The sequence below is a fragment of the Chanos chanos genome, chromosome 1, assembly GCF_902362185.1.
Source record: "Chanos chanos chromosome 1, fChaCha1.1, whole genome shotgun sequence".
NCBI lineage: Eukaryota > Metazoa > Chordata > Actinopteri > Gonorynchiformes > Chanidae > Chanos > Chanos chanos.
The window spans coordinates 35,662,341-35,687,210 of record NC_044495.1 but is presented as its reverse complement, the minus strand read 5'-3'; the positions used below and the strand labels follow the sequence as shown (position 1 = coordinate 35,687,210).

The following is a 24,870-nucleotide window of genomic DNA, read 5'->3' as shown; positions in this document are numbered from 1 at the left end:
TGTTATGCAGACTAACTTGAAAAATTGCATCAGACAAACTTGCTGCCATTATTGTTTTTGGAAAACTGTTTTCTTGTTTTATTTGCTAAGAAAAGCCAACTTCTTGGCTCATGCACTGTGGGACAAAGAAAGTGTGCTGGCATAAACTATCAGTTCTTCTTCTGATTAGGGCAATTTGTATAGCTTTACATCCCATGCTCGCTGTGTTTGTACTCCATACCTACTGTGACCATCTCTACAGAGGAACAGAACAAATGTGGTAGTAAGCACTCATTGTTAATCCATTAAGTGGTTTCCATATAGGATTGTGACTCTTCTTAAAACACCATGCAGCTTGCTTGTTTTCCATGTCTCAAGGCTGTTGCAGGTTTTAGTGCAGGTCAAATGTCTGACCCCATGACAGATAACCGAACCAGATGTCTGATGAATTGGTGTCCATAAAACACTTTTTTTTTTTTTTTACAATGTGCCACACAATAGCTGAGCAAGTTAAATGGAATTTTGTGCATTCTATAGTCATTAAAATTCTTGTGAGTCATTTATAATAATCTGCGACCATATAGGGTAGGACAAGATTATTGGACTTTTTCCACAGGTGTCTAGAATAACCACTTCGGTTGCACTCTTCTTAGAGTGACTAGGTAGATCTCTCCGAGCTCTCTCCACCTGTGAGTATGAAACACATTGTGCAAATATCTCAAGATTTCAGAGGGAACATTTGTTTTTCCTGAGAAATCAAGAGTGAATCTGACAGACTGTGTAGTTGTTGTCATACAATCGTTTTATCTGCAGATGTTTGGCCAGCAGATGGAATGACAAATGTAGATGTGGAATGTCTTGGATACCGTGTTGACAAGAAATGGAAGGACATTTAATCATAGCAGTGTTTCCCTTAATGTCCTCTGGAGCTCCAAAAGTTTGACAACAACAGAGTCTAAACAAAACTCTCTCACACTCTTCCTGGCTCCCTCGCTCTCTCTCACACACACTCTCTCTCTCTCTCTCTCTCTCACACACACACACACAAACACACACACACGTACATACTTACACACATTCATAAATTCATGGATACCCTCTCACACATTAAAGGTGAATTAAAAATTTTTCACTGGAAGCCTTTTGATGCCCACTCACCTTTCCACCACTATCCTCTGCAATCTGTGTTATGTTTGATTAGTGGAATGCATGGGCGTTATTATCTAAAAACAACATCTCACTGAAAAATGCAATGAGGTGTGAGTATGTGCTGTACAGGTAAGTCCTAGCAAAGGGCTGTTCTCTTAAAAAATACCCTGTCATTCATCACCTCTTCCAAGGAAAACTGAAGAGAAGTACTCCTAGAGTCTGGTGCACCCTCCTGATCCCCCCTGTCCCTTAGTTTATCCTTTCTATTATAAATGATCCTGCTCTACATCTAATCATTCTCATGATAATCAAAACCATTGCAGCATCACTCTGTCAGAACAAGTCTACAAATATGTATTTCCTTAGTGTTTATTTTATATGAGTTCACAAAGTGGTACCATTTCTCTGTCTCTCTCTCTCTCTCTCTCTCTCTCTTTCCTGTGTCTTTCTGAGAACTTTGGGGTCAATAGTCCCAGCAAAAATTTGTTCGCAATCCACTCAAGACATTTATATAAGTCTTTTTCCTTCAAATGTCTCAGCACTCTTGAACTTTGTTGCAAAAGTGATGGACATATTCTTCCACAAAACTGGCCTTGGCTTTTTTCAAACGTCTGCCTCATCCAGTTTAGCATTCACTTCCCTGCAGATTTGTGAAGAGGTCTGAGTGTATGCATTACCGCCCATTAGTGTTTTATCTCCATAATCCAAATGAGACATTGACATACTAATACTTATGCAGGTGAATGAAAAAACTAATGAAGCAAGAGTCCTCAATAAACTCGATTATCTCAGAACTTCAGCATGAGTGGAGGAAGGTAAACATCCATACACAGTGTGTTTTTGGTTATGCTGTGTGGTCAAATGCTACAGTGTAACACAATCTAACCAAATACCTTTATTTGCCATATCAGAATTTGTCTTTATATTTGAAACAAGAGGATGAATTTGGGTTATAGCAAAATATTGTTTGGTGTGGCAGATTCACATGGTTTTTATTTTTGTTTGTTTGATTTAACCCTGATCATCCTTTCCTTGATCTCATGGAGACGGATGCATATAATATCTTGTGTGGGTTTATGAGGAGAACCACACCCGAGTCTCCTTTTTCAGCTTTGAGCTGGACAACTACGTCAGTTTTTAGCCCATACAAGGGAGTACACAGAAGCAACTTAATTAATCCTGAGATTATATAAATCCCAACAAATGCTGAACTTGTGTGGTTTTAGAGATTGACAACCCCCAGGCTAACATAGATTTATAGTTACGATGAGGGGCAGACAGTGGCCCAACCAACCTGTTTCAGTTTGAATTTCATTGTATTTTAGTGGGGTTTTTTCTTTCAGAGTAGCCTATTATTTGTATGCCAGTAACAATGCTATTGTGCAGTAACACAGGCCTTTGATTTCAAATGGTTTTTAATAATGTAAGTGGAAATTTTATGGCATAAAGAAATAACATGGACAACATGGAAGGCCATTGGACTATATTGTTGGCAAAGTGCAGTTATACTTCAGAGGGGGAAAAAAAACACTGTAAATTTCCTCAGGATTGAACAACATTGATCACGACCCTCTGTTATAAACTAGTCCAGATTATTTTAAACTATGACATCAAATAACGCCACCTTTATGGTGAGCACAAACTGTCTAATTATAGCAGAATAATAGTGGAATAATAAAAGACACAGGGAGCAGTCAAGGTTACTACGCAACTCTTGTCACCTTTGTACGAACCTGTAATAAACTTACAATGAGACTTTTTGACTTTTCACAACCTGCACCATGTCAAGACTCAAGTTCTGTCATTTTAAACATCAAATGGCTTTAATTTGTGGCATAAACAGTATCATTGTGTCTTCAGCACAAATAAAACATTTTGTGTCTGTGTGTGTGTGTCAGAGGTGTGCGTGTGTGTGTGTGTGTGTGTGTGAGAGAGAGAGAGAGAGAGAGAGAGAGAGAGTGAGAGAGAAAGAGAGAGAGACAGAGAGACGGAGAGAGAGAGAGCTCTTTGGAATCCATTATATTTTACGATTAAACTTTTGTTAAGTCTTCCACGTAGTCAGATAGAAAAATAAACTGTCAAATCAAACCGGGAAAGTTGTTACTTTCTACCTCTCTTGTCAATACATTTTCAGCTCTCTTTAGTTTCCCAAACTTGCAGCTGTTGTGAAGTGTTCTAATACGTTACAATAAAATACCGAAATTCAGGGTTTAGTTACATGTAGGATGTGTAAATATTTTGGACAAAATTAAATGAAGGCGCCAAAACGCGCCTGACGGTGGAGTGTGAACTGAGTTTCGTAAGACTGATGCCAACGCCCGTGCGCACGAACCGTGTTTGATCTGATGAGTAGAGGATCGAGTCCCCTCCTCTACATAATCAGCTCTTGAGCTTTGGTCGAGCGCGTAAATCCGTTTGTGTTTTGGTCTTGCCTCTTCAGCATTGCAGCCTCGGACTATTCCGACTGAAAAGCTAATGAAAGAGTAAAACCCTGCTGAAAACAGTCCAGTTTTTTCCTTGAGCTGTGAATGAATGCATAACATACTGCGCGAAGGAGCAGGATATTTTAAAAGTGTGTTGGAATAGGCTCCAACACAAAGAAGGAGCCGGAGCGCCACCGAAGGGGGAGCAGCGTGGCTAAACCGCGAGTCTATGTGAGAAAAAGCCAATGGCCTAAATCTGTTAAACGTCAGAAGTTGACCTGCCATTCCGGCTCAGTTAATGCTGTTTTGGTTCGCATTTTATCTGGTGGAAGTAGGACAGAGGATTGTTTGCTGTGCGGACATGGGCGATTTTAACATTTGACCACTAAAATATGAGACATTAACTGAGGATTTTTTTGGTTTTGTTCACATACTGAAAAACATGATGCGGTACGAGTACACTTCACAGTTTCTTAATATGCCCGTAACCTAAGCTGCTCCCTGTCCTTTGTCCAGTAAGTGTAGAAGTACATTGTACTTTATATACAGTATATTTCTGCATTTGACGATGGCTGCAAACACAGACAATAAGAATGAGGGAGATAGTACGCATGAATTTTGCTCAAAGACACCTGAGCGCAATGGTTATATGAAAACATGTGTCGTCCCACTCTATCAGGAGCCACACTCTGTGTTATGGATGAGACTAATACTTAATAAAATATGCAGTTCTCAGATACTGTGGTCTGCAGCGTGCGTGGGCTCGCTTTCGGGTTTTCTCGCTCTGATTGTTAAATGTATAGATTGGGAGACAGAGCTCAGAATCAGCAACAGCAGCGATATCACGCAGCCCGGATCTCTCATTCATTTTGTCTTCGGCTGCGCGGGGGAGCTATTGCTAAGTTGGTGGCATCTGATTTCGCCGCTCTTCACCCTTGTGTGTGCCTTCTTCTGGCTTGGCTTATTTTTTAACCGCTGTGGAGTCCACATCCAAACTTCTCTCGCGCTCCTCACCGCGTGCCACTTGGGCGAAGTAGCTGCGCGTTCTCTCTTTCACGCAGCAGATGACCAATTTTTCTCCTTCACGTCAGCGGTGGTTCTGCTCGCCTGCTTGGCAAGCGGTGCACTCATGGTGGTGAGACTTCAACAAGGGATCTCTGTCATTGTTTTCATTAGCCTCCTTAGGACTGTTTCGCTTATTTCGTTGAATAAAGTACGGGGATCCTGGAGACCTTACTTGGCTTACCTAGTCGGCGTACTCGGGATTCTACTGGCGAGGTATGCTGACAGGCTCTTACCGAACCAAGGCATTCATAAGGAGGGTTGTACCCCCGTGACTGGGGCGAAAGAAGAGATCCCTGTATTTAAACGGCGACGGAGGTCTAGCTCTGTAATATCCTCAGACATGGCACACAAGCAGTCCAACAGCAAGTCACACAGACGGACGTCTCTGCCATGCATACAAAGAGACCAGGTAAGAAGTTTCCTTCCTCTGTCCCATATGTTGTGATGGCAATAATAGAAAATACTGACGGTTGTTTATTCCTTGTCCGCAGGGCTGAAAATGCGGATGTTTATTATCATTTCAGATTGTAATAATAATATTAAATAATAACAACAACAACAATAATAATAATAATAATATTAATGTGATTTATTCTCGGTTCTCAGGTCTCCAAAGGTTGGCTTTACCCTATAGAGGCATTTAAGTACAGTATTATAATATCAAAGATGCTTATTTCCATTTCAGACAAGACATTTGCCTAATGTCTATGCAATTGCAAATCCCATCGTTAAAGTCTAATGGGCTACTATCTATCTTGTAGGACCAGCTACATCTCTTTTAGTTGAGACTGGCCTCGATGTTTTTTTCACTGTTGGTAAATAGTGATAGGGTATTCTAAGGGATTTAAAAAGGTACAGATTAAAAGTAGTTCAAACATGATTTGGAAAAAAAAATTGAATGAGTAACAGACTGACTGTACACCTGTACACATCTGGTTTCACGCCATGTAACACAATTTATCTGCTTTGAACTGTTTTTCGTGTTTTAAGCATTATTTCAGTAACAGAATCTGAAGTTTTACATTGTCGGAATGCAGTATATTTTGTGAACCGGTTCACAGAAAAAAAAGATGGGATACACTTGATTTTAGAAATAAGATTAATGTTTAATTTTCTGCTCTTTGCAGAGTTCAGGACAAAATATTCCTTTTTTCACCTTGCTGTTGTGAACCTTTCATAGTGGTGCTATGTTTTACTGGGATACATACTTTATTATCCTTTCATTAGCCTTCAATTTATAGCCAGTTTACCAGTATTGTCTTTTGAGTATTTACATATGCTAATTGGAAATAGTTAGTAATTTATGGACTGTGCTTTGTTGACGTTTCCTGAGAGAAGATTGTGGCTTACCCTCAAAACCACAGGCAGATGCTACGCTGTTTAAGCAGTAAAGTTAGGATTGAGACACGGACACATACCTAGGTTAACTGCTCATAGACCGAAGGGGTCCTTCACTATGCTCTTAGGTCACATCCAGCAATCTGGCCTTTAATTTATGACCTCACTATGGAAAACCAATGACCTTGGTTGAGCAGTTCAATGAGAAACACATTTCCTGCTAGATCAAAGTTTCCACTGACCTGTTCTCACAGATTTGTGAGGATGGCATGTCCTTTTGAGAGGGAAAAAAACGTTAACTGAAACTTTTGTGGCTATTTGTTGGTCAGCTTTTCTTCTTGTCCAGCAGACACATCATGTCTACAATATCAACATGCCTTGCATGGCTTTGTAATCTTTAATTACGTAGATATCAGGACGTGATGTAGAAAAAGCTGATTGTCATTTTTTTTAAAACTGGAGAAATTAATAAGATGTGCAACCTGGAAATATTTTACCTGAGATGATATCTGCAGGACGCCTACACTTGTTTTTCATCTCTTCTCCTCTGTCAGCTTGTCGTATGCAGAGGGGGTTTCTTTATCTCTCATCAGCATGTCACATACCGTCTACTCTAAAGGCGCTAAACTGAAATATAGCAATTCAGTAAATATCAGTGCCTTTGAGTAATACTAAGTGGATTCATCTGTAGCAACAATAGCAGTCAAGTCTACAAACTTCACACTTAAAGCTCTCTCAATATTTGATCTTTTTTCTTTTCTTTTCTTTTTTTTTTTTTGAAAATGTTCAAGCTCTCTCAATTTCTATGGGGACATGGGGAATTAGTTGATTGACTCTAATCGTTAGATTGTGAGACAGATGTTCAGTTTGATTTAGACCATTTTTTTTAGAGCAGGAGACTCAAGGACATGTGTCTTTTGTTGTTTTGGGTGCTTATTATGCTTTTACGTTTGTCTCCGTTCCAGCTTCAGCTTTCATGCAGACACCAGAAGGTTTTTCTTACAGACATTTGCTTTTGCTTTAAGCTTTATGCTGTTTTTTTTTCTTTTGTCTCCCGACAAGTGCCACAGTCCATGCCAGTGAGAAATAACAAAATTCAATGCTGCAATCATCAAGCAACACATTAGAAGAGGTGCTTTTTCAGTGATGTGCTGCGTTGGGTTTGTGCCAAGTGTAGTCTGATGCAATGCTTTTGCCATTTTGGTGTCACCAGGCTCCAAGATACTGTCTCTATATTTGCTTTCTTGAACAATAGCTACTCATGTACTGCTAAATCATACTGCACAAAGCTCCGGACTGCTCTGGATACTGCTGTCACATGCACACTTTGACCAGTCATCACCACCAAAGCCAGTTGCACTTTCAAAGTTGTCACTGGGTTTTAGGCAGGCAGTCTGAGCCCCTTCCTTTCCTCGTTTGACCAGTTTTGTATGACTTGATCTACACAGGGTATTAGTAGCTGCTGACACCTTCTTCTAAGCTGTATTCTTGATTTTGCTCCAGGGGGCATTCAAAGCAATTTGATTTATTTACTTATTCATTCATTTATTCATTTATTTATTTATTTTTACACGACATCCCTGATTTGTGCCTTTCCACTACCTTGTCCTGTCATTCATCTGAATTATTCCATTTTTGCTTTGAAATGTCCAACCAGCAGAAAGAATCCCAAAGATAATTTGAAATTATCCTGAAATCATCAGAATTACTACAATTCCACACTTTTGGGGCTCTTAAGTGTTGATGAGTGATTTTGAAAACAAGTAGTTACAAACTGTTTCCAGGCAATTTAAATGGTTAAGACTTAAAAAGCCGATGCAGGTCTTTAACGCTCTTAGAAGATATTTTGTTGAGGATAAAGTTTTTTTTTTTTGAACAAGTAGGAAATCCTGTTGGGAGTGTAAATGAGTTTGTTGAACAGTCACAGTCAACTTTCAAACGGATAACAAGATTTCTTTCTCTATATTGATTTTTTTCTTTGTTTATTTGCTTGTTTGGAATTACCTGATAACGTACAAAAGAGCTGTTATCTCCTCCTTTCATGAGATGTGTCACCATAGTCTGAAAACACTTTAATGTTTAACCTCTCAACATCTAAATATTTGAGCTTTAATTAACCGATAACATTTGATCAGCACTAAGGGTGTCTTTTCTGAGGTGGTATGTCTTTTCATATAGGTTCATTCACAGGATTTGTGCCATTAAGCCTTGAATAGCTGTCATTTATGATTCTGTAATCCTGCTACTTTACACAACAGAAAGTGCACGGGGTCTTAGCTGTTACTGATGAAAATTTACAATTTAAAAATGTACTTATTTTTAAAAAAGCACCAGCAATGGATTTCAGAGAGACTAAAAAATATTATACACTCTCTCTCTCTCCTCATCATAACATTTCATTGGAATGGAAAGACTTCAACATGACAAAAGTTTTAAATAATGTATTTTCAAAAGCACCTCTGCTGTCTGATGGCTCATCTTATTTCTGACATTAAGCCGTGAGCCCTCTAGTGTCAAACATGTAGAACCACAGGTCATCTGGTGTTAATCTAAAATCCTGTGTCCTTAATACAGCTTCATCTGCCCAAAGTTCCTTTTTTTTCTCGGACTTCTCAGACATGATGAATATTCGGCATGTTCTATACGTACCCTATAGGTATTCTCTCTAAACAAAGACGTCAATGACGAAGCCCTGTTGGTTATTTGCGTGAAACCACAACACATGGTCTACATATGTTACCTCTGGTTTTAAAGTCGTCTGTGTGGTCTTGTGAAGTAAACAAGCCCATTGTGACCAGTAGTAGTCATCACCTCCTCAAAGTGATGTTTTTTCCCTCCTCTCAAAGCTGCCCATGACTTTATGGTCACTAACCCATGGTGAAAAATTAGTGTGAAGTGTCATGGGTTTTTTCCATTTGTCACGCAAATCATTGCTCAGACTACATAATCTATTGATGTTTGCAGTGTTAACGTCTGGATATTTGGTTTATTCAGATTAATTCAGATTTGCTATGACATAGCATGAAATCTATGTCCATAAACAGAACATATTATATTGTGTATATTTACTTTGTGGAAAACACCATTTATTAGAGTTATCCTTTTCAGACTACTTTCTCCTCTCCTCTGGAGACCCTTCAGATTGCCTTTTTTTGTATGAAAAAAACAGTTTATCCAAAAAATAAATAGAGAGAGAAGTGTGTAAATCCTTCTGTCTGTTCCAGCCCAAACTGTGAGCAGGACCCATTTACATAGGCCATATTTTATATAAGCATCTCTATTTGTATGAATCCTTGCTGCCTGCCAGTATCTGTCTGCTCTCCAAGCTGCACCACTTCACAATGGAAGGTCGTCAGCAAGACCTCAGCATGATAAAGAGACATGACTATCCACTCATATAAAAGCAACTGGACCTGACCTTGTTTCTGTGTAATAATAGGAGCTGACTGACTAGTCTGTATTATTCCCGTCAGAGAGTCTGTTTTAAAAAGTAGAGGTTTTTTATTCAATCTCTTTTTCTTTTTCCTCTCTTCTCAATTTTTGTGGATGTACGAAGCAAAAAGAATTTTAGCCAGTCTGGTGTTAATGTCCAAGGGGCACACTTTTTCTCAGATGAGTTGCTCTATGTGTTGTCATGAATAAACATATCAGCGTTCTGCTTGTTGTCACGGACAAATATGGACATGGTTTATGTGCTCTCATGGATAAATATGTAAGTATGTCAAGACTGCTGAGGTCATATGGTTCTGTATACAGCTCTGAAATACAGTCTATGTTTGAAATTTATAGACGCCCAATTATCACTGATATATCATAACTTTCAGAAATAATAATTCTCTTTCAGTGCCTCAGTGTGATAAGTCAGATTAAAAGTGACTAGATTGTTGGTCTAATGGTCTGCGTACCCTGTCTGACGTCTCCCGTACGGTTCTATTTCTCCTTTTTTCTCATCATAACAAGTCCATTCAGTCTGCTGCAGCCACTGGACTGTGTCCCCCAACTGACACCAACACTAATATTATCTCAGCCAACAGAGGAAATTCTTTCTTAACTTCAGACGATAAAGATATTTTCAACCCATGATAACGACTTCCTGTACAAGGGCCTCCAAATGCAGCGTGTGATACCATTTTGGAGACTACATTGTTATGTTTCTTAATCACTTTAGATTTTCGAGAACTGCCGTCTGCAAAGCGTACATCTGGATCCGACGACCTTTTTCACGGAGAAACTTTTGTACGCCTGAACACAAAAGCCCTGAAACACAGGATATTTGTTTTCTTTTGAAATTTTCACTTTTTTAATTGTTCTAAATGAAAACCATCTGAAGGGGAAGCTACTGTTAGTATTGGATTGGTTGTTTGTAATTGGACGGTACACAAACCTCTCCATCAATTCTTGGCATTTTGTCGTTGGGAGGGTTTGGTATAAAGTAGGTCATTTGAAGTTTTTGCTTGACAGCCATGGAAAACAACATGCCCAGCCTTGCTCCCTAAAATTACGGCAGGGCTTTCCATCGAAATGTTGGATGGACAGGAGTGATATTATTTTCTGATGAACCTTAAACGACCGCCTTGACCTAGCCCTAGCTCTCTTAATTTCTTTGTCTCAGCCATAACTTTCGTATGTGGGAGAGAGACATTTTACAATTTTTTGCAAATACCATAATTGCGAGCAAAGGCCAGAAGTGCAGCCCACAGTCTCCTGGAGCTCCCTGTGTACTTCTTAAGATCTCCAGTCCCATCTGCAGACTCTTCACAAATGTGTTTCCAAATGCTTAGAGAGCTCCATAAAATGTCTTCACTTGTTTGTCTCTATTCTCTCTTTCTCTCTGACAACCTTCTGCTGACTAACCCCTCCTGGAGCCCATTGGTACTGTTCGTTCACGGCAATGACAATGGCCTCCAATCTCTCCGAGGTTTCTGCGGTGGGAGGGCAGTGATGGCTCCCAGCTGCTGGTGGCCTGATATTGAGTCCAGATGAGGGATTGAGTTAGCACACAGTGAGAGAGTCTGGCTAACTGGCTCTCCAGTCTCACAGTTAGCGCCATTCAAATGCATGACACGGACATATGCTCACACATAAACAGTCTAGGAACAGTGATTCCGCAGTGCAAAACAAAAACACAAGGTTGCAAAGCTTCAAATGCTAACAGAAAAGCATTCAAACAAATTGAGAAAACATTGGTAAATGGAAAGACAACCACAAAATATGAAATACTTGAACCAAAAGAAAAGCATAAAAAAACAAAATTGGAAAAGTAGAGAAACAAAAAGAAACAAATTACAAAGCTGTCAAGAGGTGACAACACATCAACAATAAGTGACAGCATGTACAGGAAATACATAAAACGGGCCATTTCAGGGAACAGACAACAATGACTCTGAGGGTTAAATCTGCAGTGAATATGTTGAAAAATTCATTCTTTGCCTTCAAAGGGCAAAACCCTTCGTACCAAGGCTTGGTAAAGGTTTAGCTCCTGAAACTTCTTTATTGTGGGTTCCCTAAAATGCAGCATTCGGATACGTCTTGAATACATCTTGAATGATTTTTCATTTTTTTCTCTTTTTGTATTACTTCACTAATTTTGTATTATTTTCTAATTTGCTCATTTGCATTGTATTTTCCTTTTGCAGACGCTTTTTATTATTCTACTTTCGTAATTTGATTGCGTGCTGGTCTTTTTTAAATTGCACTTCGTAATTTGTTGTAATAGTCGACACTTTGGAGCCGCTGCACAGAGAGGCCTGATAGCAACAGCTCACAACACAAAGTCTCAGCCCTGGGCCAAAACTCTGCCTGAGAAAAGTTTTCCAAAAGACTTGATTGTCTCTTAATCCAGGTATACAGTCAGATAAATATGTACGTGTATGAACAGTTTCAGAGTGTCAGTTTTGATATTTAAAATCATCTGCTGATATAGAAATACGAGGACTTTCAATGAATGGGAGATGCCTGATACTTCTCTTGGAGCAGGTTCTTCAGCAATTATGTCTCACAAGGTTCTGTATTTTCACAGCAGAAGGAGGAGAAGGAGGGGAAGAAATCACATTTGGGGTTTTCAAGGTGAACATAGTGTTCTGGATGAGGGGAAGTTGTGGGGAGGAGGGTGAACCGCTCATTTTCTTCTGACGTAAATTAATCCCTTGGGAGAACCCCAAAGAACATTTGCAGAATGCTATTAAGACGGTCTCACCACCTCTCAAACGCAGGGTTAATAGAAAGCACTGCTGACTGTAACCAACTGCACTAGTCTCTCTCTCTCTTGAAAACAACTCATTTCTGTCATCGAAGATCATTATTGTAATTTCGGTATTGTTTTGCCCACTGCCTCAGGCAGTGAATTCATACGTGTTATTGTGGTAAGTGAAGGAAAATGACTTCTTTCATGCACATATGAAAAATACAGTATCGGTTACCTGATTTCAATCTCAATATTATCCATGTTTTTTTGTGTTAATCTGGATTGCAATACCACAGATATTACTATTTTCTCCTTTTTTATTTACTCATGAGAATGTCTTGCTGCTCTGCTTCTGGCCGGTTAGTATTTTAGGAGGGGGAAGAAGGGGACTTTTCCTCGACTGCTTTTGGTTGTAAATGGTCTGGAATGCGTAGGCTCAGCTATTCAGTAGGCCAGGGGCGCTGCAAAACTCCGCTCAGTTAAAGACTCTCTGATCTTCCCCTGGCCGGGGCTGAGAGGAACCACCTGCACTGGGCCCAGGTGTGTGCTGCAGGACAACAGGGATGAATGGAGTCTTATGCTGCCGGAGTTACTCATACTTTTTTTTTTACTGGAAAGTGTCCGTAGACTTAACACCATCATCGTTATCTGTTGCAGTTTTGAGCAATTTCTTCTGAACATAAATATCACTCACTGGATTATTTGGGTTCTCTGTTTCTTCTTTTTTTTATTTTCTTTCTCTTGTCTCCTTCTGACATGCCTTTACGTCTCTGGGCACATGTGCATAGATATACATGTAATTTTGGTGCATTCAGGTATGCTGCTGTGTGTACAGGGAATCTTTCACATGGAATTATTGCCACCAGGCTGTACAACAGTTTATGAATCACCCAGTATCCTTGGCACACTGTTTTTCAGCTGTGTGAGCAGCCTTAGATACACCTGATAATGAGGCAGTGGACGTGCCTGTTCTCACTACAGGTCCTGCCCTCTATTTAATACCACTGTGCCCTGCTGTCGACTTTGAGCCGCTGTGCATACGACAGTTCTTATTTCTAGCATTTTCGGAGGTGTCTTTGGAATCTGCCAACAAAGGTTAACATCAAAGTCATAACTCTGACAGTGTGACTTATCTGTTTCAGTAAGTGTGAATGGCATATGCTACCCTACAATGGCTTTTTCAGTGTTGTTGCTTTATCGTAATGAGACAGAACAGAGCTGACCAGTCAGACCACACACACTAGTTACATGGAGAGACATTTTGGGGGGAGATGTAATTGCTCTAGAATATCTAAACATTGAGTGGAAACTTCCGGATGTTCTCACCCACCCTTCGTACAGGATGCAATGTCCTAAGTATAGAGTGAGCGTTTTTGTGGTATGATACTGCTGAAGTCATCTTCAGATACACAAACATTACAATCGTCATTCCATAGCCGTAGACAGCCACTCCACGCTCTGTCGCGAGTTGTATAAATAACGTTAGCTTTTTTGCGCCAGTTTGATTCCATCTGAGTCTTTTCATGCCCATTTGAGGGTCTTTTTTGTTGTTGTTGTTGTTGTTGTTGTTTTTTTATACCGTGATCTCTGTAAACACTTCGGGGCACATGCTCAACATATTCCTTGGTTTGTCGGCAGCAGCCTTGCGAGTCATCGCGTGCTGACAGGAAGCTTTGCTGTTTTAACCTCTGCCTGCTACTGCCACTTTCAGAGCACTCAAGAGTGGAGCACTGCAGAGCAGGCCCATGTGTGTGTGTGTTTCCCACTGCTAACAAGGCCAGCGTTGTTACACACTCACTAATGTGTTTTCCCTCAGAAAAATATGCTGTACAGATGGTCAAAAAAAGAGTATACTTGAAAACCCCCTTTTCTGAGCTTGGCTCACAGAATTTTGTTCATTCTATGCAAAGGAAACATTTGTACTACCACAGTTTGGATGTGAGTTGATGAGATGAACTATAATTTATCACTAATGGTAATTATTTGTGCTCAGTTACCCACATTATGCTAAATGTATATATCTTCTACATTGGTATTAATGCTATGTGATGTTACATGTGACTGAAGCACTTAAAACATCTCTTTTCTAAACAGTTAACTCTTAATGAGTGATTTATTAAAACCAACTGAAAAACTGTATAACTAAAACAAAATGTTTATCTGTGGACATTCACAGTGCTTCATTTTCAAATTTAATTAGACAGTACTTGTTATTACCTTTGATTACTTAATGTACAGTGCGGCTTCATTGCTTGATGGGTTGAGATTTGCACAGCTGTTAAAACCACTGATAGAGTCAAAGAGGTGGAGCTTGTGAAAATGCACATAAAAAGCATGTTGTTGGTTTTCGTGTGTGTGTGTGTGTGTGTGTGGTTTAGGATCGTGTGGACCAAATGTCCCCATGATTATATAAATATCTGGGGGGGGGGGATTGACCAACTGGGGACATTTGCTAGTCCCCACTTGGGAAAACTGCTCTTAAAAAAAGACATGGCTGTTATTGTTAAAACAAAAAGTGCCAAAATATTTCTTTGGTTATGGTCAGGGTTAGGTTATTAATTTTTATTAATAGTGAAATGAAAGTCAACAGAAAATCCCCACTGGGATCTATACTCATGTGTATGTGTGTGTGTGTGTGTGTGTGTGTGTGTGTGAGCAAATTCAGACAAACAAATAACACTATATTCAGGGGAAAAAAACCAACTTCTTCTTAACTTACTCTGCAAAGTTTGTTTATTATTCTTGTGTAACCAATACAACTTGTGTAAATGGTAGCATTTTTAGGTTTGAAATATTCTCTCCATTTTTTTCCTCTCTTGTTAGCACCACAACCACCCACAGGCCTAATAACTAATTCTGAGAATTGCTTGAAGCTTAAGACTGCATTGAAACCAATACAGAGCAATGTGCAGTATCTTGCCTTAGAGTTGGACTCTCTTTGCCCTCTACTCACACTCCAATCTCATTCATTCAGTTCACCTTCAATACTCTTGCCCCTTTGTGTTTCTACACACACACACACACACACACACACACACACACACACACACACACACACACACATATATATATTATTTGTCATATTACCCTCACTCTTTCAGTTACATTTGTTTAACATCATTGTTTTGCATTGTGCCTTTTGAAGGTTTTCAGATTTAAGTTAACAGAGTGCAGTGGCTGAATCTGTGCCCTCTCTTCAGAGAAGAATTTTAGATTGCCTGGTAACGCATGCACACAAACATGTTGGGTCTACTTTTACCCACGTCATATTGGTCTTTGCCGTCATGGGCCCCCCCGTGCGTTGCCAGGTGACGGGGGATGGAGTCCTGAGCTTTCTCATCTAGCACTACAATCAAATCCAGTGAGTGACAGCCTGCTGTTCTCTAGTCGGGCAGACACAGCATAAAAGTGAAAGGGGACCCTCACCTGAGAAGTGAAACAGATAATGGACATCCTGCACGTTGGCCAAAGATAAACTGTGGCCTTTTGCAGTGAAAAAAAAAAACGTACAGATAGGAAGACACTCTTCATGATTTTGTAAAATAAATGTTTTAAATGGAATTTGTGTGCTCAATATGCTGTTGTTGTATGTTGTGTGTGTGTGTGTGTGTGTGTGTGTGTGTGTGTATTTTAGTGTGCTTTAGTGTGTGTAGTTTGGAATTTACAATAAGACGCTGTAGTTTCACCTTTGGCTCACCTGCAGCTGCCTCAGGTTTTCCGTCCTCCTGCTGTCTAACATATTCTCCTTTTTTTTTTACAGCACTGTGCTTCTGTGCTTTCTTTTGTCTAAAGTGAAACTCCAGATGAGCCTTATGAGTTCTGTCTTACCTTTTGCTGACTCCTTCCTTTGCCATACAGTCCCAACCCCCCATCACAGAGAGTCTGACTCACACACCATACTGTTCACTTCTCCTCAAAATTACAAATGACAGGGTTCTGAAATATGAGCGGTGAAGAGGATATATATATATATATATATATATATATATATATATATATATATATATCTCCACTGTTTGCCATACCATGATGGTCTTTCAAAATGTAAATTTAGGGTTGTATGTTCATAAATGTTTTGTTCAGCAGCTGCTGTGTTTAGAACATCACAAAGTTATAGTGTTTGCATAACATAGCACGATCTATATTACACTGGTAGAATAAATTATAGAAGACCAACTCTTACTCTGTCAGCCTGTATTTAAATCTTACATCTCTGTTTTGCGCCATTCAGAATGAAAAGCTTGTGCAAGTGAACTCTGTTGTATATGCGTCTAAACGTCCAGTATGGCTCTTTTTCCAAAAGGAGACTTTTTAACACCCAGACGCTGTGATCCCATTTTCTTTTCTGTTCAAATCTGGATTGGTCCTTTGAACTGGAAATCTCCAGGTTCAGCTTTCGCAAGTTAATTGTCAGGGTGCTGCCCTGAACCTGTCGAACTTCGTCCATTGTAATCCTGAGAAATGCCATGTGGTACTTTGGAATGAGTCCAGAGAAGCAGAGAGGTTTTACGTCACTTTGGAATCATGACTCCTTTCATAAGCGTCCAGGAGCGTCAGATCAGAGACACAGATGTGGCACTGAGACAAGCTCCTTTTGCACTAAGGTCGACAAAATCAACTAGTTCCACCCTGGCCTCAATAACAGTCATTGGCTTAAAGGAACACTTCCTCAACAAATGGTCTGGCCTTTAGGTTTGGTTTTTCAACAGAACTTTTTCACTAAATATATTTAAAGGCCAGAGGCAAGTATCTGTCTACTAGCGCCATCGAGTTCTGGGTCTCTGAAGCACCGGATGCTGTTAGAAGGTACATCATATCTCAACACCATCTGTTACAATTCCAGATGTAACATTGTCCCAAATCCCAACATCATTCTTGTGCCGTTCCTATAAACATTGCGTCAACTCGATTCAAACAAGTTTGCCAAAGAAGCTGTGGTCCTTTTTTTTTCCCCCCTTTTTTCACCGGGTTCACGTCGTGTTCCCGAGCCAGCTGCCAATGGCTATATCATGACCCAGGCTGCAGTGGTTCCGGCACAGCCACCTCTTACGTAAGTCTGTTATCAGCCAGCGAATGGCTCTCCAACTTCTAGTTCATCCCTCACACAATTCTCTCTGTGACTGAACTGCTGATTGACTCCCATGCTCTGATGTGTGTGTATGTGGTTTGGGAGTCACTAGATAATGAAGTTTTAAACTCTTTGATTGTTCCTGTCAGAGTCTCATTTAAATCAGTGCATATGTCCCAGAACTGAACAACTACTCCCCCTCCCCCCGACTTTTGTTGTTGTTCTTGCCAAAAAGCAGAATGAGTCTCAGCTAGGCCTGGATCACTTACATTTCTTCACTGAGGAGGAGACATTTCAAAAGAGCATACAATTTAGCAAGTGAACATTAGAAGCAATGGTTTGTGTAATGGTTTCTGTGAAAGCTGAAGTCTCTGAATGGTAAGTGATTACCATTCATAGCTAAGCGCTTTTGTTAGACTTACACAATACAAAGCCAAACTCAGTACAAATACCAGCACATCCATGAAACATTAATGAGTGCAGGAGCAAATGAAAGAGAAATAACTCCATTTAGTCGCAGTTACAGAGGAATACAATAGATTTTGTGGAGTAAAACAAAGAGCAGAACAATGGGTATCATAATAAGTATGAAAAGCTGATATGAATTAAGGCGTTAAAACATTGGCATTGTGGCGAATCTACTCATATTAGCTAGCGCTGATATAATGGTGGGTGTATGCAGCCAAAATACTGATGTATCATTTAAAAGAAAGTCTTTAGGTTGCGTCAGACTGCAGATAGTGACTGGGCTGTTCTAACTGAACTGGACAGTTCATTCCATCACTGCGGGGGCTAAGGATTCACATGCACGCCTGCACACACACACACACACGCACGCACACACACACACACACACACACACACACATGCACACACACACTCCCCTCTCTCACACACTTCATTTAACATGGGTTTGTATGACAGAGGATGTCTCCTGATGAAGAACTTTTCTAATGAATGAGCGCTTGTGATGAACACGTTTGTATTAACTTGCAGGCTGCCGACCCAGTTTATTACCTTTTGTGGAGCACTGCAGCCTCATATTCCTGGCTGATGACGGAGACTCTAACACTAAGCGGCAGAGGGTTCTCGTTTTTTTTTGTTTTGTTTTGTTTTGTTTTGTTTTGTTTTTTACCAAAACCACTCAACTACACTGGACTAGCACACCAAAGTATTCTCTGTATTCGTGGCTCAGTTTGCTTGTTTTGTGAACTTCGTTGCTTTTGAGGGATGTGATGTGTTTTGCAACGTGACATTCAATGTATGTTCATGCTGTAGGCTGTTGTCATTGTTCAGAGGAGAGTTGGAAGAGATGATGTTGGCAAACATCATCCATAAAAAGGCAGAATTAAAAAAATAAATAAATAAAAAAATTGATAAATTGTTCCAGCATTCTCTGCTACCAAACACGTAAACCCCCACAACCACTCAGATGGCTGCGGAATGACTGGTTGTTCTGCTGTCTCAAGCTATCGATGTGCATAAAGCTGAGCGCTGTCTTAACAGAGGTTCTACCCCACAGTGATGGAACAAATTTCCAGTATCGGTCAGGACAGTCATTACAAACATTTCAACACACCCATGAAACTCATCTATTTCAATTACACCACAACTAGAACTACGCATATTACGTACATTATGTGTTGTTCAGTATTTTGCTGTATAGCACTATACATATTTCTCATGTAGTTTTGCTGTCAGCACTCAAACTGACCTTATCTTTAAGCTTTGGAATTTTGTGTAGCTGTAAAAACCCAGACTTACCTTATAGTAAGTGCACGGCCTTTTTTAAGTCTATAAGAGCTTAAGAAAAACAAATAAATGTGAATGTAAACAACAGTTTTTGCGTTATGGCTCTTTTGGATCCGTCCATTATTATATCTGTATTTTCAGCACAATCTTTTGCTACATATTTGAGACATTCTTTCTGGTCCTGAGCATTGAAATGCGGACATGGTCGATAGGAAGAAATTCCATTTTGCATACTGAGGGGATGGGGGGGGGGGGGGGGGGGGGGGGCATTGTTTATGATTATCTCAGCTTATTATTTCAGAAATGTCATCCCTAATGAAGATTAGTCACATTTGAAAACTGACTCCATTAAGCCATACTGAGAACAGTGGGCTTGGATGTTATACATGCTGTCGCAACACATTAGCCAGCGCTACTTTTGATGCTAACAACCTTATTCCTATTCCTGCATACTCCTTTTAGGTTTTTTATTACCGTAATTTTTTGCTTGAATTGAACATTTATTGATATTCTTCTTCACCCTGATGGACATGCTATTCAAAGTCTAGAGATAATTGGAATACCCGTATTCACCCATTTTTTCTCACTAACTCTTCTCACACACACATACACACACACACACACCCATGCAGGCATGCGCGCACACACACACACATACACACACACATGAAAAAAATAACCCACTTGCATAAAGACACACACAAACACACACCCAGAGTGACACTTACAAGCACACACCTGAGCTGGTAGCTGAGTGGTAGCCTGCCTGTGATGTTGGCATTGGTGTAATAAACTGCCATTCATCTGGGGCTTGGCAGGGGCTTAAGACTGATTCAGTGTTGGATATGAAAAGGTCAGCGAGCTTCTTTCAAGTGTGTGTAGGGTTTCCATCAATGTGCAGCCTGCTTACTTCAGTCTACCACATTACACAAACAGTGTATCTTAGAGGCTGACAGTCCGATTCCAACTCCAGATGCCTTCTGCTCCGTGACGGCGGTACTGGGCTCTTAATTCTTAATCATTTGGAGAAAAATGCTGTTACAGATCTGCGGTTAATGAATTTGCTGTTTATTACTGTTTATTTACAATCAATAGGCTTCGGGCTTGTGTGTTTGCACAATACCAACACACAAGCACAAAGCCTATTAATCCAACAGATAACCTGCTATCTAAGTACACCCCATTACTCATCTGCTGATGGTATCCCTTTGTTCTTACTTTTCCACAGTGTATGTCTTATATCTCTTCTCTTATCTCTCTTTCACTGTCCCTCTCTGTGTACATACACCACTTTTCCTGGAGCCTTGTACATGTGCAATAATTTTGATGACAGATGTGTGGTAAACGGTCTCTTAACATTTCTATAGTGAACATTAGACTGGTGTAGGAGATGACTCCCAGGTGGCTGGCTGCAGTGGTTTCAATCTATTAAATGGAGATGGTAATGTATACAGCAGTCAGCAGTACTAGGCAAACCCTGAGCCTGGGCAGGTCTTCATAGCCTCTGAGAGAGAGAGAGAGAGAAATGGACACTTGTGCTTGTGGTCCTATTTCCTTCCTCTAGTGAGAAATGGATTCATTTTTCTCAGGCCATTTGTAGCCTTTTCTTTAATGTCAAAGCAGGAGAGCCACAGGGGGTTAAAACTACTCTGTCATGTTTTCCATCATTCCCTCTCCAAAGGCCTCCCGACTCCATGGAATTCGCATCTTGTTTTGTTTTCTCTGTTCTCTGCTTTCTCGTGACGTCAGTTTATGCAATTACATTTTGTTTGTGGTGTGGAAAGGTGACACGTGTTCAGCAAGTAAAGGACCATAAACATCTGCCTATTGCTAATTCGATCGCAGTAATGTTTTCCTTTTTTTTTTCCTTTTTCTTTTTTTTTCCATGTCAAGAACGAGCTAAAATGTTACATTGTTTAACATGCTATTATCTGCCTTCCCTGGGGAGATAATGGGAGATTTTTCCCCCTGTTTGAGGTCTTTAGGGGCCAAATAAAATAGTCCTCATCGTTCATTCAACCATGCTCTTTGTCATGCAGCTGTAGAAAGGTCTAGAAGAAGATATAGTGCAGGACAAAAAAAGACTGAATTCTGTATGTTTGTTATTAGCATTAAACCATACACAAACATTTCCTCTGCCTTTCCCCTTAGGCTGGTTCTGTGAACACACTCTCGTCTCTGATAGAGAACAGTCAGATGTGGAAGAGAGTGTGCAAAGCAGATCAGCAGTTTTTATGTACCTTTTTATTTCTTATTACTCGGGGACAATGAGAAAATCTATTGCTTCTGATTGCGAACTTATTCTTTTGGACTGCATGCCATTGGATACACTAGGAGAGTGATCATGTTTCGAAAAGTCTAGGGGGTTGAGTGTAACTGGTGTGTGTGTGTGTGTGTGTGTGTGTCCGTTTGTCTGTGTGCATGTGTGTGTGTGTGTGAGAGAGAGAGAGAAAGACTGAGAGAGATGAAAAAAGATACTGTGTTTTGGGAGTTCTGGAGAAAAATAGAGAGAGACTGAGGTTGTGTGTATGCATTAGACAGGAAGAGAGAGGAAGAGATAGAGCAAGAGATACAGAGGATAGGTGGAGGTGGTGGTGGTGGTGTTTGGGGGGGGGGGCTTGTGGGGGGTTGGGTTAGAACCTTGCAGCTGTCTTCCATTAAAATGTTTATGCTGCCTTGTCTGAAAGAGGCCGGGCTGAACGAGGCCGCAATTGCAAAGCCAGCACAACGGCAGCTTCAAGAAGACTGAGAGAACTTGACACTGTTCACATTCCAGGAACAAAAAAAATCCAAAAAAAAAAAAAAAAGCAAAATATAACAAAAAACAGCGCTACTGTTGCGCTACCCAAGTATTAGACTGAATGTCAAATAAGCTGTCATTTACATATAATTCTCACAGCAGGCCATAGATGAGATCTGTTCTCCAGTGCTAACTGTGCAGTGCTAGGGTAAGTGAAGTAACCGTTGGTTAGTTTTTTTGGCCTCGGGAGGCTGGAGTTGTTTAAGTTGTATGATTGCTCAAGCTGGTGTGTTCACTGTGTGGTAAGCCTGGTTTCTACTGCTGGTGGAACATATAGTTAAAAAACGATCTATGTGTGGAGGTTATGACGGGAACGTCTAAAACCTCTGCTCTTCTTCTCACCTCTCTACTACACTTGGAAGCGTAGGCACATGAGATACTGTGTTTGTGTGTGCGTGTGCATCCCAGTACATACATTTGTGTGTGTCTCTCATGCAGAAAACACATTACCTCTGAGCCCTAGAAGTCAGTGACCCCCTCGGCAGAAGCAAATACAATATGGGGGTATGGTATGCCATATAAATGGATTTATGTTCCTTTGAGGATTAAGAATGAACACGATGCCTCTTCTTCTTTCTCACAGTCCCATCTTTCCAGTAATCACTGAGAGAGGGGAATGTTGGTGCAGGTGGCAGAAAGGTAGTTTGGGAGTGATGTGGGTTAGAAACCCAGATGTTACATGCTGTTTATTTAGACATGCCAAGAGGAAATCTGGGTGGGTTTAGACAAAATAGCTGGACACCCATTAAGATGAACAAATAAATAAATGAAGGAGGAATTTGTCCAGGTGGTACATTTGTTCTGTGTATTGGTGAATCAGGCCTAAGGGCACTTGTGAGTGGATTTGGTTGAAGGTTGATGTTATGGTAAGGACGTGCTTTTGGAGGAAGTGTTTGTTGTTCTTTTGCTTGAATCTGACCAGAGCCTAAGGAGTAATGATGGTGGTTTTTCAGTATATTTTAATTTCTTTTTTTTTTAAGTGATCTGAGACTCATTAAATTAAGAGCCAGAGGAACTATGATATGTCTGCGTTTGCACGCACACATATACACACTCACATAGAAAAATTCAAATGTTTCGAGTGCTAAACAACAAAAAATACACCAAAGTGTAACGATTAGTTTAAAAATATTGATAAAAATATTCAAATCAACAAAAAAACAGATACCTCCCTTTGATATGTAATTATGTAAAAATGAGAGAAATTCTACTCATGTGGAAAGTAGTCATTATGTGTATGCCTCAGGACAAAACATGTGTAAACCTCAGAAAGAAACATACTAAGCTTAAATTGTTCTGGTGTTCTAGATGGGGTTGAAAAACAGAGATAGGTAAATATTAGGACTTTGTGTGACATTTTTTGCAGTGATAGCATTCCCAGACCGAAGGCTGACACAGTAAAGTTTATAATTGTTACTGTTTGGTTCAGCCTGCATGATTCAGGCACACTTCCAAAATGGATGACGTCTGTCTGTAATCTAAAAAAGAGTGAAAGGATTTTGTAGCCACCAGCACATGATAACTTAAGTTCATTCCCTCTTTTGCTGGAAAGGTGTCACATTCCGAATAATTTAAGCATCTGACACTTCATCAGCTCCTTTGCAAATTTCAATGGTTAATTGCTGTCTTTTGCCGTCTGCCCTGGGGTCAGAGTGGACTTAATTGCGGGAGCGACTTTGTTTATCCACCTCTACTGTCCGGGACTCTTATCTGCCAAGCAGCGTTTTAGCAAAGTGGTTTAAGGAATGCGGAGAGGGCAGAGAGTGGGAGAGAGAGAGAGAAAGAACGCGTGGGCCACTATTATGATGCCACTATTATGGTCTAATGAGGTTGTCTGATGTCATGGAATTCTGTGAGGCATGTCATCCAACTGTATCTTTCTCTATCAAAATGACGGTGATGAACAGAAATATCCCGTGGGAAGCTCAGAGAATTCCAAGTATGCCTACGGTCCCCCTGTCGTCGGTTAGACCTGCGGCTTTGTTGCTGTGAGATTGAACGTGGTTCAAATCATGTTGCAGGGAGACTCTGTTGTTTGGAAAAAAGAGTCAATGGATTTGTTTACAAGTCAATTAATGATAACTAAAAGCCATAAGTTTTGGTCTGGTTTGCACAGATTACTTCCATGTTTAGGAAAGTTCTTTGTAGGTTCCCTCTCTAAGGAATCTAAAGAAATCTAAATAAGCTAAAGATGTTGTCTTGCTTACTTTTAAATATGGATAACAGTTTACTCTAAGTTTTTGCTTGTAACACCAATTGTTTCTCTTTCGACTGTCTTCACAAGATCTACAAATTTACTTTCAGGCGAAAAAAAGAGAAATGCTATGAATCTTGATTGGTTGACTTCTGACTTTGTGTCCTCCTTTCATATCACGATATGAGCCATTCACATGAAAAATGTTCTGTTTACTCTTGTGGAGGCTGTTGCTGTATATTAACTCTATTCAGAGTACTTTGATGAATTGTTTCCTACTGTATGGGCCCCCCTGAGAAACCCTACCCTTGGCAAGCGAAACTCTTTCTTGTCTGTGAGTAGTGGTCCCGTTTTATTGGCCCCTCCCCCCCCCTCAGCGCGGATGAGTAATCGCATAATGCCTGCTTTGACGTCAGCCTCTTCGACGGTTACCATAGTTACCCAGCGTGCCCCTGCCCCCAAGAGGTAATTTTTGAACATTCTTCCTGCAGCGCTCTTAGCTTGGGCCTTGGACGGAGCCAGCATTCCTGCAGCCTCAAGGCCTCCCCCTTACAGTGCAGTACGCACGCACGCATTCATACACATACACACACACACACACACACTTACATACACACACACTCTCACACCCACACACACATACACATATATGCACACTCACACAGGCATACACACACACGCATACGCGCGCACACACACACTCACACTCAGGTGACGTTTTTATGATTACCACCCATCACTTTCTTTCACTGTTTTCACTACTTCTTTTTGCCTCTCTGTTCCTCCTTCCTTAGTCTGCCTTACTTCCTCTTTTCTCTGTCCTTGTCTGAGGCTCTGCATCCACGTAACCAGTTGCCCTTTGTATTCTAAATTAAGCTAAGGCTGTGACCTCACAGTAGTGTCAGATTTTCATCTTAC

At 40.4% G+C, this 24,870-nt stretch overlaps 1 protein-coding gene across 1 annotated transcript in view; it reads left to right on the top strand.

Moving 5' to 3' along the window:
• The first annotated feature begins 4,119 nt into the window (after window positions 1–4,119).
• Window positions 4,120–24,870, top strand: part of LOC115821533 (cGMP-inhibited 3',5'-cyclic phosphodiesterase A-like) — a 68,359-nt gene continuing 47,608 nt past the window's right edge. The window contains exon 1 of the mRNA XM_030785379.1: window positions 4,120–5,025. Coding sequence (XP_030641239.1) covers window positions 4,120–5,025 — 906 coding nt within the window. The remainder of the gene's footprint in view (window positions 5,026–24,870) is intronic.